The following is a 15,328-nucleotide window of genomic DNA, read 5'->3' on the forward strand; positions in this document are numbered from 1 at the left end:
TTTAAAATTTTCAGGACCCTCCTGGATAATGGGATTTAGTTTTTAAATTTTCAGGACCCTCCTAGATAATGAGATTTAGTTTTAAATTCTCAGGACCCTCCTGGATAATGAGATTTAGTTTTTAAATTTTCAGGACCCTCTTGGATAATGGGATTTAGTTTTAAAATTTTCAGGACCCTCCTGGATAACGGGATTTAGTTTTTAAATTTTCAGGACCCTCTTGGATAATGGGATTTAGTTTTTAAAATTCTCAGGACCCTCCTGGATAATGGGATTTAATTTAAAATTTGCAGGACCCTCCTGGATAATGGGATTTAATTTAAAATTTTCAGGACCCTCCTGGATAATGGGATTTAGTTTAAAATTTTCAGGACCCTCCTGGATAATGAGATTTAATTTTAAGTTTTAGCGTAAGTTCTCCCTTTAGAAAATGTAATTTAGCTTTAAAGTTATCACTCTTAAGATGAGATTTAATTCGAAATTTTCAGGACCCTCCTGGATAATGGGATTTAGTTTTTAAATTCTCAGGACCCTCCTGGATAATGGGATTTAATTTAAAATTTTCAGGACCCTCCTAGATAATGAAATTTAGTTTTTAAATTTTCAGGACCCTCCTGGATAATGGGATTTAATTTTAAGTTTTAGCATAAGTTTTACCTTTAGAAAATATAATTTAGCTTTAAAGTTATCACTCTTAAGATGAGATTTAATTCGATTAACAATCACAAATATGCCCAGATCCCAAACTGGGGCAAAATATTTCTTTTGTTTTGACTGTTTTGGCAATCAGGCGCCCAACTGGATAATGAGGGAATATAGATTCGAGTTTTGGAAATCAGGCGCCCACCTGGATAACGAGGGAATATAGTTCAAGTTTGGGCAATCAGGCGCCCACTTGGATAACAAGGGAATACGTTTCAAGTTTTAGCAATCAGGCGCCCACCTGGATAACGAGGGAATACAATTCGAGTTTTGAAAATCAGGCGCCCACCTGGATAACGAGGGAATACAATTCAAGTTTTTGGCAATCAGGCACCCACCTGGATAACGAGGGAATACAATCCAAATTGTCCATAATCAGGCACCCACCTGGAGAATGAGGGAAGATATTTCAAGTTCAAGTTATTGGCAGGCACCCACCTGGAGAATGAAGGAATTCATTTCAAGTTTCAAGTTGGTCGCAGGCGCCCACCTGGAGAACAAGGGGAGTTACTTTCAATTCGCAAATTCAAGAATCATCAAGAGCCCGCCTGAAGAACAGGGTCCATTTTTCAGTCTCATGTTGAAGATCAAGTAGAGATTCAAGACAAGAAGTACATAGGATCTTTTATTTTTCTTTTACTTTGCTGTAATGTTTCCTTTTATTTTCGATGTAATGGCAGGAACCGCGGATCGGAACCTCAACGGCACTCGATCGACTCTCCACCCCAGTACACTTAATCACCTCATTCACTTCTGAACTACACGTGACCTGATTCCTTTATAGCCAAGGATATGTAGGCAGCTCAGATACCAAAGCTCGGTCACATTCTCATCTCTTTTAGATTTTGGTCTCTCTAAATAAGGGTGGGGTCAAAAAACCTGTCTCGTCATTCTTTGTCTGAAAATACTTCGTATTTTCAGTCAAAGAGGGGCAGCTGTAGACATGTGATTTTTGACCCTCCCTAAGATTTTACATGTTTTAGCCTTTAGATATTTAGTTTAGGCCTAATATCGTTATTTTACCTAGTTTTAACTATTTTACTTTATTTTGTTACAAAAATAAATGAAAATTACAAAAATATTTTAGTTTACATATCTTTTATAAATTTAAATAAAAAATATACAAAAATAGTATCTCATTTTAATTTTTATATAATCTTGAAAACACAAAAATAGTTTCATGTTTTAATATAGTTTAATTTAATTAATTAGAATTATTTTTTGCATTATGTAGTATTTTTATATTAAAGGAGTCAATTAAGGTGTTGGACCACAATTTTAGGAGTCTTAGAACCTAATTTTTAGCCCATAACAATTCAAGCCCAATACCCTAAAACCCTAAACCTATAAAAAGAAGCTAACCTAAAATGGCTAGGGGACCTACGCCTAAGGAGCAAAAACCTGTACACTAGAAAGAAAAGGAAGCAGCGCTGCAGAATTTGAGGGATCCATGGCTGCCTGTTTCTTCTTCTTCAACTAGACAAATAACAAGAAAAACCTTAGACCTAGCATCTCTAAGACCAAAGACCAGCCCTTCGAACAAAAAAAAAGACTTTCAAGCTATCTTCTTCTTCAAAGCAGCACCATTACAGGAGAACCGTCAACTTTGACCACCAGAAGTCGCCAGGTTCTCCTCCTCTCGCCAAGGCAGTGACGAGCTCGCCGGTAAACATTAACACACATATAAACACAAAGAAACGAGAAAGGATATTTTCTGGGTTGAAAATTGGATTCGAATTGCTTTTTCGTTTCTGTTTTCAATGTCGGGTTTTGGCTAAAAAAAGAAGAAGAGAAAATCGAGTTGAAAAGAATCTGTTCATTTTCCGATTCCAGAGCTTGGAGCTTGAGAATGAATTTTTCTTTAAGTGTTGGAGTTGGGTTTGAATCCGATTGAGGTACGGTCAAGAGGTTTTCCGGTCGCCGTTCCATTTTCTATCATTGTTCGCTGCTCCGGTCGAGTTCTCGTCGCCAGATTCTGGGAGATTCTATTATTGGAAAAAGCCCATTAAAGGTCTATTCTCTTTTCTATCTTACTCTATACTTTGGGATGAATTAAGGTTTGATTTGTTGCCTGATTTATGTTCCTTTGTGATGCTCTATGTCTTGAATGGGTTAAAGTTGATTTGCTATCTTATTCTTGTTCCTTTGGTTTGACTATTCTGCCAGTAACCCCATGTTGGCTTGGAAGAAGAGACGAGATTTAGTTTTTTAAATCTAATTCAACCTTAGATGAGACTCCAAATTAAAAGTAAGACTTGGATTTAAATCATTTTTTAAGAAATAAGTAGGCCGTAGGGATTTGGAAATGGTTGATGAATTTCAAGAGTTGATAGAGGGATTCGGGATTAAATGTGAATGACAATTTAGATTTAGAATATTTTATTATTGCTTTTATTTATCGTTTTTCGTTAGAAGCATGCTTAGCCCGTCATCACTTGGGTAGGCAAACCTTAGGTTTTATCTCATTTCTATTTGAGGCGAGAGGTCGTTTTTTTAGTTTATTATTCGGGGAATGCCCTGTAGGATTTGTTTATATTTTTATCCGGGGTATGCCCCGAAGTATTTGTATTTGGAGGCGGAAAGTAGAACTCTTAATATTTTTATTTTTATTTTCATTTTTCATTTTTCTTATATTAGGTGGGGACGACCTTGAGACTCTTGTGTGTTTGTTTTTCTTTTCTGTGTTTAGTTTTACCTCAACTTTAATATTTTAAAAGCCAACTAGATCGAGTACGCAACCGTAATTTTCACGGGACTTGGGGAGTGCCTAACACCTTCTCCCCGAGTCAAATGAACCCCCTTACCCGAATCTTTGGTGTAGACTTAGTTTTTAGAGTCTATAGTGTTTTGAAAGGAAAAAAATTATTTTTAGAAAAAACGGTGACCTGACACACTGAAATCAAATGTCAGGTGGCGACTCTGAGTTAATCCTTTTGAACACATAATTTTGTCACTTTTCGGATTGAAAACCTTTTTCAAGTTTTACTAAATCTTTTTATTAGTTTAAGAGGGTTAGTGAGGTTTGTAAAAGGGGTGTGACAATATGGAGAAGATGAAAGAGAAGGAAAAGAAGTGGAAGAGTAAATTATCTAAGTCAAAGGCTAGGGAAAATGTACTTTGGTTCATTATATTGGGGATATGTATTATTCTTGTTGCTTGTGAGTATCCAGGAATCTCATTGAAAGAAGATGCAATGAGGTTGCCATTGTGAATCTAGTTTTGTCATCTCAATATGAATGTAGATGTTGCTTGTAGGTTTTATTTTGTATGTTTACAATGGACCTTTGATTTGAATGTAAGCCTTTTGTAGTTTTGTCATTTCAATATTTTGTAGTATTCTCATCTCAATATGTATATGTTGTTGTTACTTATCAATTATTGTTTCTAAAGAAGCGTTGTTTTTATATTGGGAAGTAAACTTCATACTACATAAACTTCAGAAATTGGCAATCAACAATAGACACACAACAGTACTAAGTTTCCTTGTCACCAACCAAAGTATTTCATTTCCTGGCAAACACACATACTATCAACTTGTACAACTCATAGATCACCAAAACATCATATATGCATTTGTTGCATAAAGTCACAAAATGAGTTAACAAAACAGCTGTTTGTTGTCATTGTAGCAGCAGCAAAACAGACACCAAATCTAACAATACAGAATAGCAGCAGCGAAATGCAGTCTATGGCTACCTAAAAATCCTTATCAAAATACAGGTGCAGTCTATAGCTGCTTAAACTTTTAGCATAATGCAGTCTATTGCAATACAGTCATCAACAAAATCATAGCTTCATCAACTGGGTTGATTTGCAGTGGTGCTTTCCTGGCTCAACTTAGCAGCCCTAGACCTTGTTTGAATGAGCTTCTTGCCTCTCAATTGTTGAAGCTGCCTTGATGTCAGTGTTGGTTGATGTCCTAGATCTCCAGTTACTTCTGCCGAGGACCTCACATTCTTAAAGTTTGTAAATGACATTCCAGACTGCCAAAACCCAACAGAAAATCATACAAATGAAATCACCTAAATATGAGAGTTTGTGTTAGACTTACATTTTGAATTTTGAAGCCACTTTGAGTGTGTAAAACTCCCATCCCAACCATCCTTGGTTGTGTTCTTACATCAGTGCTAGTACCAACATCCTACATGAAATAATCAAAAGTAAAAATCTGGTAATTATTTAAAAAAGAGAAAGAAGACATTAAAGGGAAGAACTTCACCTTTTCTTTAGAACCTTTTGGCCTACCCCTTCCTCTTCTAGTACTTTGCTTTGGTGGCTTTGAACTACCAACACTTGTAGGCACAGAACTTGCTGAAGTTGCAGCAGTATTACTTCTAGCATCCTTTGCATAGCCCCTCTTGTTATGACCCTTGTTATGACAATTGCTACATGTCATTTCCACTCCACTTTTGGACAATTTTCCTGTTTTATTTTCACCAGGCTCTTTTCTTCTAATCTTCTTTGGCCTTCCAAGCATTTTCTTGACATGAGGTGGTATAACAGTTGGGTTTTGTGACTTTGGCCATATATTCATACCCAAGACAGGCTGAAAAAAGTAACTGTATGTTTTCATGTAAGTGGCATTACTGAACCAGTGAAAAATATAGTTCATAGGCTCCAAATTTTTATAATGCAGGGCAGCAACTGCATGAGCACATGCTATTTCACTTCACTTGCACCTGATCCTTGCTTCACTTCAAATCCATGCTCACCATTCCAGAAAATGTTACATTTCATTGACCTTTCTGTGTTCTCTTCCAAGACTTTCATGGCCATTGGTGAAAAATCAGTAATCCAAGTGTTTCCAAACTGTCTGAGCTGACCTATTTTGTTCATCATCTTCACCCTTATTTCTTCAAGCATTGTCACTATAGTCTTCTACCTTGCTGCCATAATCCAAGCATTGAAACATTCTGCCATATTATTGTCAACACTATCAGACTTGTAGAATGTGTTGAAATACACCTTACTCCATCTTTCAATGTTGTAATACAACAGTGCATCAACTATCTTAGTCGTCAATTTCTTCATGTCATCCAGATTTTTCTTCAACTCCCACTCATAGGTAGACCTTGCACACCTCCAGAAGCAGTTTCTTCTCTTTATGCCCCTCCATTTCTTAGACCAGTTAGCTAGGATGTGCCTTGCACACATTCTATGTTCAGAATTTGGAAGAAGGTCTGCTATAGCATTCTCAAGCCCCTGGAAAATGAATAATGGTAGTTAGTTTTAAGTGAAATAGCAATAGAAAAATAACAATAAACTACAAGTGATTTCCTTTTGCATGTCTGTTATTATGGTCAGATTTGTACCATCTCCAAGCTGAAGATCACTCTTTAAAATGTTGACAAACCACCTCCAAGTATGCATATTTTCAATCTCAACAACAGCCCAAGCAAGTAGAAGCATCTGATTATTTCCATCTTTGCAAACTGCTACAAGTAGTTGGCCTCTACATACCCCTTCCATCCAATCCAATGCATGGCCTACAACCAGCTAAGTATGACTTCTTCATTGCATCAAAACAAATGTAGAGCCCAACAAACATTTTCTTCCCACCTTCAAAAGTTTCTTCACTAAGTTTCACTATATATGTACTCCCTGGATTAGATCTAAGCAACCCATCCCTATAATCTAAAATCCTGCCATACTCCAGTTTATGATCACCCATTATCTCATTCAACATAATATTTTTTGCCCTCCTACAAACTGTCCTCCCAACATATAATCCTAATTTCTTTCTAATCAACTCTTGAAACTTGAATATTCTAATGTTAGGTTGTTCTTTTATCCTCTCATTGAACCTTTTAGGCAAGAACTTTGAATTACATAACTTGTTTCTGTTAGTAGGGTCACATTTGTGAACTGGATTGTAGTTCTTGACTACAAAATCCTTAGTCCTAGAATCATAACTAGCAACTAGAAGCCAAGAACAAGATGCCTTCTTGAACTTAACTCTCACCTTTGTAGGTTCATTTACATACTTTTCTATAGAAACCTTTTGTTGAACAACATATTTAGTTACAGCTTCTCTGAAATCTCTCACACTTGCAATTTTCTTGCAAGTCTTGTCAAAGATTACTCTTCTTTTAATCTTTCTTCTTCTAGCTTTAACTTTCTGTTGAACCTCCCCTTCACCTTCATCATCAACATCATCTGGATCTGTCTCAAAACTAGCAGCTTCATCTGAGAGGTAATAAGGCTCATCACCACCTATCTTACCTTCTAAACTCTTCTTCTTCCTAGATTCATATTCATCATACCCCACGTCATACCCCAAAGTTGGTCGCCATTTTGATCAAACAGTCAAAAATGGAGACCAACGTTGGTCGCTATTTTGGTCAAACAGTCAAAAATAATTTGGCTACCAAAATAGCGACCAAGTTTTTAACATGAGCCAAAACGGGTTTCAGGTCCATTCTTTCAAAATTATTCCCCAAATTAAAATCTTTCTCCTCTAACACTCAAAATCCCTTCTCCCCTCCGACTTCCAGCAGCAGCGACACCCCCGCCACCGGCGACCCCTGACGGCAGCAGCAAATTCCGGCGACCTCCACTCCCAAGGTTAGTTTCTCTTTTCTTTCTTTTATTTTTCCGAAAAACAGTGATTTTAGGGGTTCAATTCCAATATATTAGGGTTCAAAGTTATATATTATTTGTTCAACTATGTTTAGTTCAAAGTTAATTCCATGTTAGGGTTTAGTTTCTCCATGTTAGGGTTCAATTTCTCCATGTTAGGGTTCAATTTCTCCATGTTATATATTATTTGCAATTTTTAGGGTTCAAATAAATTAACTATTTAGGTAGACTAATTTATATATGGGGTTAAATTTCATTTTATGAAGCAACAATAATAGGATATGAATTGGACTTTTAGTTAACTAAAAAAAGATTAGGCTATGAATTAACTAATTTAATTTGTTCTTGCTTTATTTAAATAGATGGAACATCGTTCTTGGATGTACAATAGGAATTATCCTAATCGGCGGGGATTGCGGGAGGATTTTGTAGAAGGGGTTGAGGACTTTGTTAGACAAGCAATGTCACTTCCGCCATACATAAAAGAAGGAGTAATTAGGTGCCCTTGTGTTAAGTGCGACTGTATGAAGTTTGGAAAACCAGAGGAAGTTAAGGTTCATCTTTATATGGTGGGGTTTATAGCGAATTACTTTGTGTGGACTAATCATGGAGAGATGGATGGTAGCCATGGGATATTTCATAACATGGTTGTTGGTGAAAGTAGTAGGTCGAGGGAGAATAGAAATAGTGATTCCAGAATTCATGATATGGTTGCGAATGCTTTTGGAATGCACTTTGGGGGTGAGCCCAACGAAAATGTTGAACAAACTCCTAATGATGAAGCAAGACATTTTTATGAACAGTTAGAGGAAGCTAGTCGTCCACTACGTGAAGGACGTCCGCACTCTGAGTTGTCTGTTGCAGTTAGATTACTAAGTATCAAATCTGATTGGAATATTTCTCAAGCAGCCATGGATTCTTTCATTGACCTTATGCGTGAACTAGTTGACGAGGAAATCGAATTACCTGGTGATTTCTATAAGGCAAAGAGATTAGTTTCTAAGTTAGGACTTTCGTCAATGAGAATTGATTGTTGTGAAGATGGTTGCATGTTATATTATAAAGATGATGCAAATTTAAGCAGTTGTAAATTTTGCGAAAAGTCTCGTTTCAAGAGGCTTGCGGGAAGATGGTCGCTATCAAGGCGATGCATTATTTACCTCTTATACCTAGGCTAAAGAGTTTATATGCGTCGATGAGTTCTGCTCCTCATATGAGATGGCACTTTGAAAATAGAAGACCACCTGGTGTTATGTGCCATCCTTCAGATGGAGAAGCTTGGAAGCACTTTGATAGGACATATCCATATTTTGCTAGTGAACCAAGGAACATTCGGTTAGGTCTGTGTGCGGATGGCTTCATGCCTTTTTCTGTATCTGCGATACCGTATTCATGTTGGCCTGTCTTTCTTACACCTTATAATCTACCACCCGAGTTGTGCATGACTAGTCCATATATATTCTTAAATTGTATTATCCCCGGTTCACGTAATCCGAAAAGTTTGATAGATGTATATTTGCAACCTTTGATTGATGAGCTAAAACAATTATGGTACGATGGTGTTGAAACATATGACATATCAACCAAGCAGAATTTCAATTTGCGTGCTAATTTAATATGGACAATTAATGATTTTCCTGCGTATGGAATGTTGTCTGGGTGGATGACTGCTGGGAAGCTAGCTTGTCCTTACTACATGGAAAATAGTAAAGCGTTCACTTTGAAACATGGCCGAAAGCAATCATGGTTTGATTGTCATCGTCAATTCTTGCCTGAGGGTCATGAGTTTAGAAGGATGAAAAATGCTTTCAAAAAGAATAAACTGGAATATGATTATCCACCTCCGATACTTTCAGGTGATGAAATTTGGGAGAGGGTCCAGAACTTCAGTAAAGTTACTGAAGTTCCACCGCATAGATTCCCCGGATACGGTGTTACTCATAATTGGACCAAACAGAGTATATTTTGGGAGTTGCCTTATTGGAAGGATAATATTCTCCGTCACAACCTTGATATCATGCATATTGAGAAGAATTATTTTTGACAATTTGTTCAACACAGTGATGGATGTTAAAGGTAAGACAAAGGATAACCCGAAGGCTAGATTGAACTTACAAGAATATTGCAGGCGGCCTGAATTACACTTGTAGACAACAAACAATGGTAAGTTATTCAAGCCCAAAGCAAGTTACACATTCACTTTGGAGGAAAGACGGCAGATTTGTGATTGGGTAACGAAATTGAAGATGCCTGAGGGTTATGCGTCGTATTTTGAGAAAAAAGTTGATATGGAGGTAGGGAAGTTGAGCCATTTGAAAAGTCATGACTGTCATGTTTTCATGGAGACCTTAGTGACTATTGCGTTTTTTGGTTTGCCTGAAAGAATCTGGAAACCCATCACTGAGATTAATTTGTTTTTCAAAGACTTGTGTTCTTCCACATTAAGGGAAGAAAACCTACGCCGGATGGATCAGAACATTCGTGTAACTTCGGGTAAGATGGAAAAGATATTTCCATGTGGGGTTTTTGATGTGATGGAACACCTTCCAATCCACCTTGTACACGAGGCACGACTTGGAGGGCCTGTTCAATGCAGATGGATGTATCCCTTTGAGAGGTAATATTATAGTCCATATATAATTTTCTGTTTTATTTGAATATTCTTGGCTAACCTAAAATTATGTAGGACAATTGGCAAATGCAAACAATTTGTTAAGCAGAGGAATATAATTGAAGGATCTATATGCGAAGCTTATCTTGCAAAGGAAACTGCTCATTTTTGTTCTTATTATTTTGAGAGCAACGTGCCATGTGCTAGGAATAGGCCCAACAGGCACACGGTCGACCTTACGAATGATCTATTATATCCGCCTATGTCCATATTCAATCAACCAGGCCGATGTTCTAAGGATGGTAGAAAGAGAAATTTGAGTGATATGGAGTTCAAGTCAGCTACACTTCATGTGTTGCTAAATTGTCCCGAAGTAGTACCATTTCTCAAGTAAGTATTGATTTAATAGTTATCAAAATATAAAATTTACTGTGATTACATCTCAATGCAACTGCTAAAAATACTTGATGTGTCACAATCACTTCGTAGGTCAATTTGGCCAAGATGCTGTATATACGGCATTTCATAGGTGGTCCAAACAATTTGTAAGTATATCCTTAAAATATTCTAACACTATGTAGGTAAACAATGTTTGGAAGTTATGCTAACTTATGAATTTTGTTAACAATGTGTACGTAAATGATCCAAATAATGGTGTAAATCAATTTTTAAAAGATATATCTTGGGGACCTGGGGTTGAGGTCACAACATATTCCAAGTACGTTGTGAATGGTTATAAGTTTCATACAGAGGGTTGCTCTAAAAATAAAAAAAGCAACAACAGTGGGGTGTGGGTTCAAGGTGGTGATGGCAACCAAGTTGGAGATATTGATTATTATGGTGTGCTCAAAGAAATAATAGAACTAGAATATTCAGGTAGGCCATTTAAGAAAATTATTCTCTTTAGATGCAAGTGGTTTGACCCAAATCCAACAAGAGGTACGAGAGTACACAATCAATACAACATAATTGAGGTTAATCATACGAGAGAGTATGATCGCTATGATCCTTTCATAATTGCACATAATGTTAGGCCAGTGTATTATGCTCCTTATCCATTTCGGCGGAATAAGTCCGATTGGTGGGTTGTAATCAAAACTAAGCCTGTAGGTAGGGTCGAAGTCGAGAATGTGTTGGATGTTGCATATCAAAACGATATCTCCAGTGTTCACCAAATAGTGGACGAACTTTTAGAAAATGATTTGGAACATCCTGAACACATATTGGAAGAAGTTGATATAAATGAAGTAAGAATTATAGAAAACGAGGAAGAAGAATCAACTGATGAAGCTCAAACTAGTGAGGAAGAAGAATTCTCTGACGAGGAAGAATACGTCGATGAGCTTTAAAAAGTTGGTTTCTTCGATAACTCTCATTTATAGATAGTTTCCTTATATGTTTCAATCTAAATATGTATTATATTATGCAGATGACAGGCAAGGGTCGAGGTAACAATGAAGGTAGTGGTTTCGGGGTCGAGAAAAGGCTAGGAAGCAAAAGAGGAGGGTAGAAGATACTACTCATCAATCTTTTCCACCATCTTCTGATTTGCCTATCACTATGACACAGCCTCTACCCCATGGCTATACTGAGCTGCCACAACATCACCAGCCCTACACCTTCGTGCAAATCCCGGGTGTTTCTTCACAGGGCCATCGGATTGTGCGTCCGACATACAGTCCACCTGCCTCAATACCACGTGGATCCCACCCAGCAACATCACATGGATCGCATCGATCCATGTCACAGCCACATGGATCACAGCCATCAGTGTCACAGCCACTCGGGTCACAGCAGTCAGTATCACAGCCACTTGCGATCCGTGCAGCTATGTCGCAGTCATAGGGATCACATCTATCGTCATCAGCGACTCCACCTATTGGAGGCCTTCACTTGCGGGATAGTAGCTCTGACCCCCTACTCCTTCCACACATGCCTCTGATACACATGTTTCAGACGATGATGCTGATGTTGCTACTGCTTCTGACGAGGAGGTGCATTATGATCAGTATGGCAGGATCATCATAGTCCCTGAGAGTGATGGGTAAGAGTTATTTGTTATTTTTATGTTTATTTTTTTGTACAGTTTTTACTAAGATATTAATTTGTTTTATTTATTAAATTGCAGGTTCCTCCCGAGTAATATTACTACGAGGATAATCACCAAAGCAACCAGAAAGCTTTATGATGCCCCTTATGCGTCTTGGCGTGAATTCCCATTCTCACTGAAGGAGGCAATTTTCAATGAATTTAAGGTATAAATGTTCTTTTAAGCAGTATAATTATTTATATTTATGATATTTCCATATAATATTTAAATTTTGAAATACAGAGCAAGTGTGTATGGGAACACCAGTATAGCGCGGACGTGGCAGCAAATTTTAATCTCAAAGCTCGCAAGCGGTTGTTGCATTCTTTCTCCATAGCTAGACAGCTGAACCAGAAGCCTGGCTGGTTGCTTCAGGAGTTTTGGGATGATTTGCAAAGGCAATGGCTTACTGCAGAGTTCTTACAGAAGAGCGAAAAAGGAAAGAAAGCTCGCGTATCTGAGAAGGGAGGATCATTGCACACTGGAGGTGCGGTCAGCCAGGGGACAATAAAAAGAAGAATGGTACGTAATTGCTTAATTTATTTTAATTTTCAAAGTATATCTATTCTATTTATTAATTAAAATTTATGAGTTTTCAGGAAAAGAAGTTGGGCCGTCCGATGAACCAAGATGAGCTATTCAGGGAGACTCATATTGTGAAGAAGAAGAAAGAGATGGATCAAGAAAGGTGGGTCGAGGGACGTGCCTCGACTGTACATGTAAGTTTTCACTTTTCATTAAGTATTTTCATTTACTTTTATATAAATTTTGAAATACTAATTCAATTTACTTTTTCTTATAGGATCGCTTCAGAGTTGAAGCTGAGGAATTCATACGCAGCCAACTACCTAATGAGTCGGGCGCGCCATTCCAACTTTCGGCTGAGGATGTTGAAAGACTATGGACGCAGGCTGCAGGCGGTCCAAAATGGGGGAAGGTATACGACCTTCCTACTAAGACATTCCATCGCTATAGGTGTGGAATGGAAGGAATAGGGACTTCCTCGCCGGGCAACTTGATGGGGAGAGCCTCTCCGCTATGCGGGAGAATGTGACAAAGCTCACATCCGAGCTAGAAGCATCCAAGGAAAGAGAAAAGCTTAAAGATGCTCAGTATATTGGCGTGGTCGCTTAGTGCCAGAGCATGCAAGAGCAGATCAAAAATCTCCTAGATGGATCTTTTTCGATTCCCCGGTCTCGGCCATCATTGCCAGAGGCTGCCCGTCCCCGTGCTCGTTCGTCCCGCCCTCCAAGTGGCCGTTCCTCCCGTCCTCCCCGTGATCATTCTTCCCGTCATTGACAAGTAGAACCTTCTCAATACCGTGATGATGATGAAACTTCATCAGACGGTGATGATAATGATGTACCAAACAATGAATGAATTTTAGACAATTTGAACTAGACAAAAACAATTTGTTTTCCATTGGGTTGTAATAAAAGTTAACTTAGTTTGGTAGTTCTATTGAAATTTACACTTTCTTGGTTTTAATGTAGCTTTTAATGTTGTTTTTGTGTTGTTGTTGTTGTTGTTGTTGGGTTTGTTGTTTGGTATTGTTATTGGAATTGTTGTTGAATTGTTGTTGTTGTTGCTTGTTAAAGTTTTGGTATGACTGGCAGGTGGTGTAGCTGGCAAAACAGGCAGTTTCTGCCAAAATAATACACAGAAAAGCGACCAAAGTTGGTCTCTATTTGGTCGCTTTTCATGTTAAAAAAATAATTTTCTGGAGAATAGCGACCAACGTTGGTCGCTATTTACCCAGATTTCTACAAAAAGCGACCAAACTTGGTCGCTATTTCATTAAAAAAATAAAATTTCTGGTGATATAGCGACCAAAGTTGGTCGCTAATATTTAAAAAATAAATTAAATTCATGTATTTAGGGACCAAAGTTGGTCGCTAGTTTAATAAAATAAATAAATAATTGAATAAAAAAGCGACCAACATTGGTCTCTAATTTCCAGATTTTAAAATATAATATTTGGATTAGAGACCAAAGTTGGTCGCTTTTTAATGATTAATAATAAATAAATAAATAACGTATTTTATATTTAGAGACCAACTTTGGTCGCCAAATTTATATTATTAAATTAATAAAGCGACCAAAGTTGGTCTCTATAGTCAATATCCGGAAAGATTGGTCCATTTAGCTTAGAGACCAAAGTTGGTCGCTAATTAGCGACCAAATTTGGTCCCTAAATAAAAGGGACCATCAATATAGCTACCAGGCCCTTTTGGTCGCTTTTTGGTCGCTTTTTAGCCCAATAGCGACCAACTTTGGTCGCTTTTTGCGGTCGCTTTTTTCCGGATTTCTAGTAGTGGAAGAAGGTGAAATCAGTAAAGAAAAAGCAATGTGACGACCCAACCAGTTGTCTCATGAGTTACCGCTCCGTTTTCCCTATTTTTGCTTCTTATTGATTTGTCTATCGGTTCTATATGTGACCGGGTTGATTGGCTCGGGTTCGAAAAGGATTTGGTAAGGTTTGAGACACTTAGTCTCTTTTGAGGAAGCTTAAGTTGGAAAAGTCAACCAGATATTAACTTATGTGTTAGAGGGCTCGGATGTGAGTTCTGATGGTTCGGATAACTTCGGGAGGTGATTTGGGACTTAGGAGCTTGATCGGAATATGTTTTGGAGATCCAGAGTAGATTTAGGCTTGAATTGGCAAAATTGGATTTTTGGCGTTTTCCGGTTGATAGGTGAGATTTTGATATAGGGGTGGAATGGAATTCCGGAGTTGCAGTAGTTCCGTTGGGTCATTTGGGATGTGTGTGCAAAATTTCAGGTCATTCGGACGTGGTTTGGTAGACTTTTTGATCAAAAATGGAATTCGGAAGATTTTGGAAACTTAGGCTTGAATCCGATGTGTTTTGGTTTTTTCAATGTTGTTGAGATGTTTTGAAGATTGGTACAAGTTTGGATGGTGGTATGTGACTTATTTGTGCTTTTGGTCGAGGTCCCGGGGGCCTCGGGGTGATTTCGGATGGTTGACTGAGAGATTGAGAGTTTGGTGAAGATGCAAATGTTGTTGTTTCTGTTGTTTCCGCACCTGTGGATTGGGGACCACAGATGCGGGAAACCAGTCGCAGAAGCGAAAGAGCCTAGGTAGGCAAGGACCGCAGAAGCGGTTAAGGAGCCGCACCTGCGATGGCGCAGGTGCGGGCAATGCATCGCAGATGCAATTTTGGCTGCTTAAGTGGAAACTGCAGAAGCGGTTCAAGGACCGCAAAAGCGGTACTACAGAAGCGGGGAATTAGCCGCAGATACGAAATGCCTGGGCCAGAAGGTATAAATTATTTCCTTCGCGATTTTTGAGCTATTCCACCATTTCTAAGTCGCTTTTGGAGCTT

At 38.1% G+C, this 15,328-nt stretch overlaps 1 protein-coding gene across 1 annotated transcript; it reads left to right on the forward strand.

The window, feature by feature from the left end:
- The first annotated feature begins 7,661 nt into the window (after window positions 1–7,661).
- Window positions 7,662–13,115, forward strand: LOC138877703 (uncharacterized). The gene is made up of 5 exons (XM_070157332.1): window positions 7,662–8,367; window positions 11,849–11,936; window positions 12,021–12,147; window positions 12,225–12,503; window positions 12,957–13,115. Exons 1-5 carry the CDS (start codon window positions 7,662–7,664, stop codon window positions 13,113–13,115), a joined length of 1,359 nt encoding a protein of 452 aa, XP_070013433.1.
- The last annotated feature ends 2,213 nt before the right edge of the window (window positions 13,116–15,328 follow it).

Source organism: Nicotiana sylvestris, chromosome 9 (assembly GCF_000393655.2).
Source record: "Nicotiana sylvestris chromosome 9, ASM39365v2, whole genome shotgun sequence".
NCBI classification, from domain to species: Eukaryota; Viridiplantae; Streptophyta; class Magnoliopsida; order Solanales; family Solanaceae; genus Nicotiana; species Nicotiana sylvestris.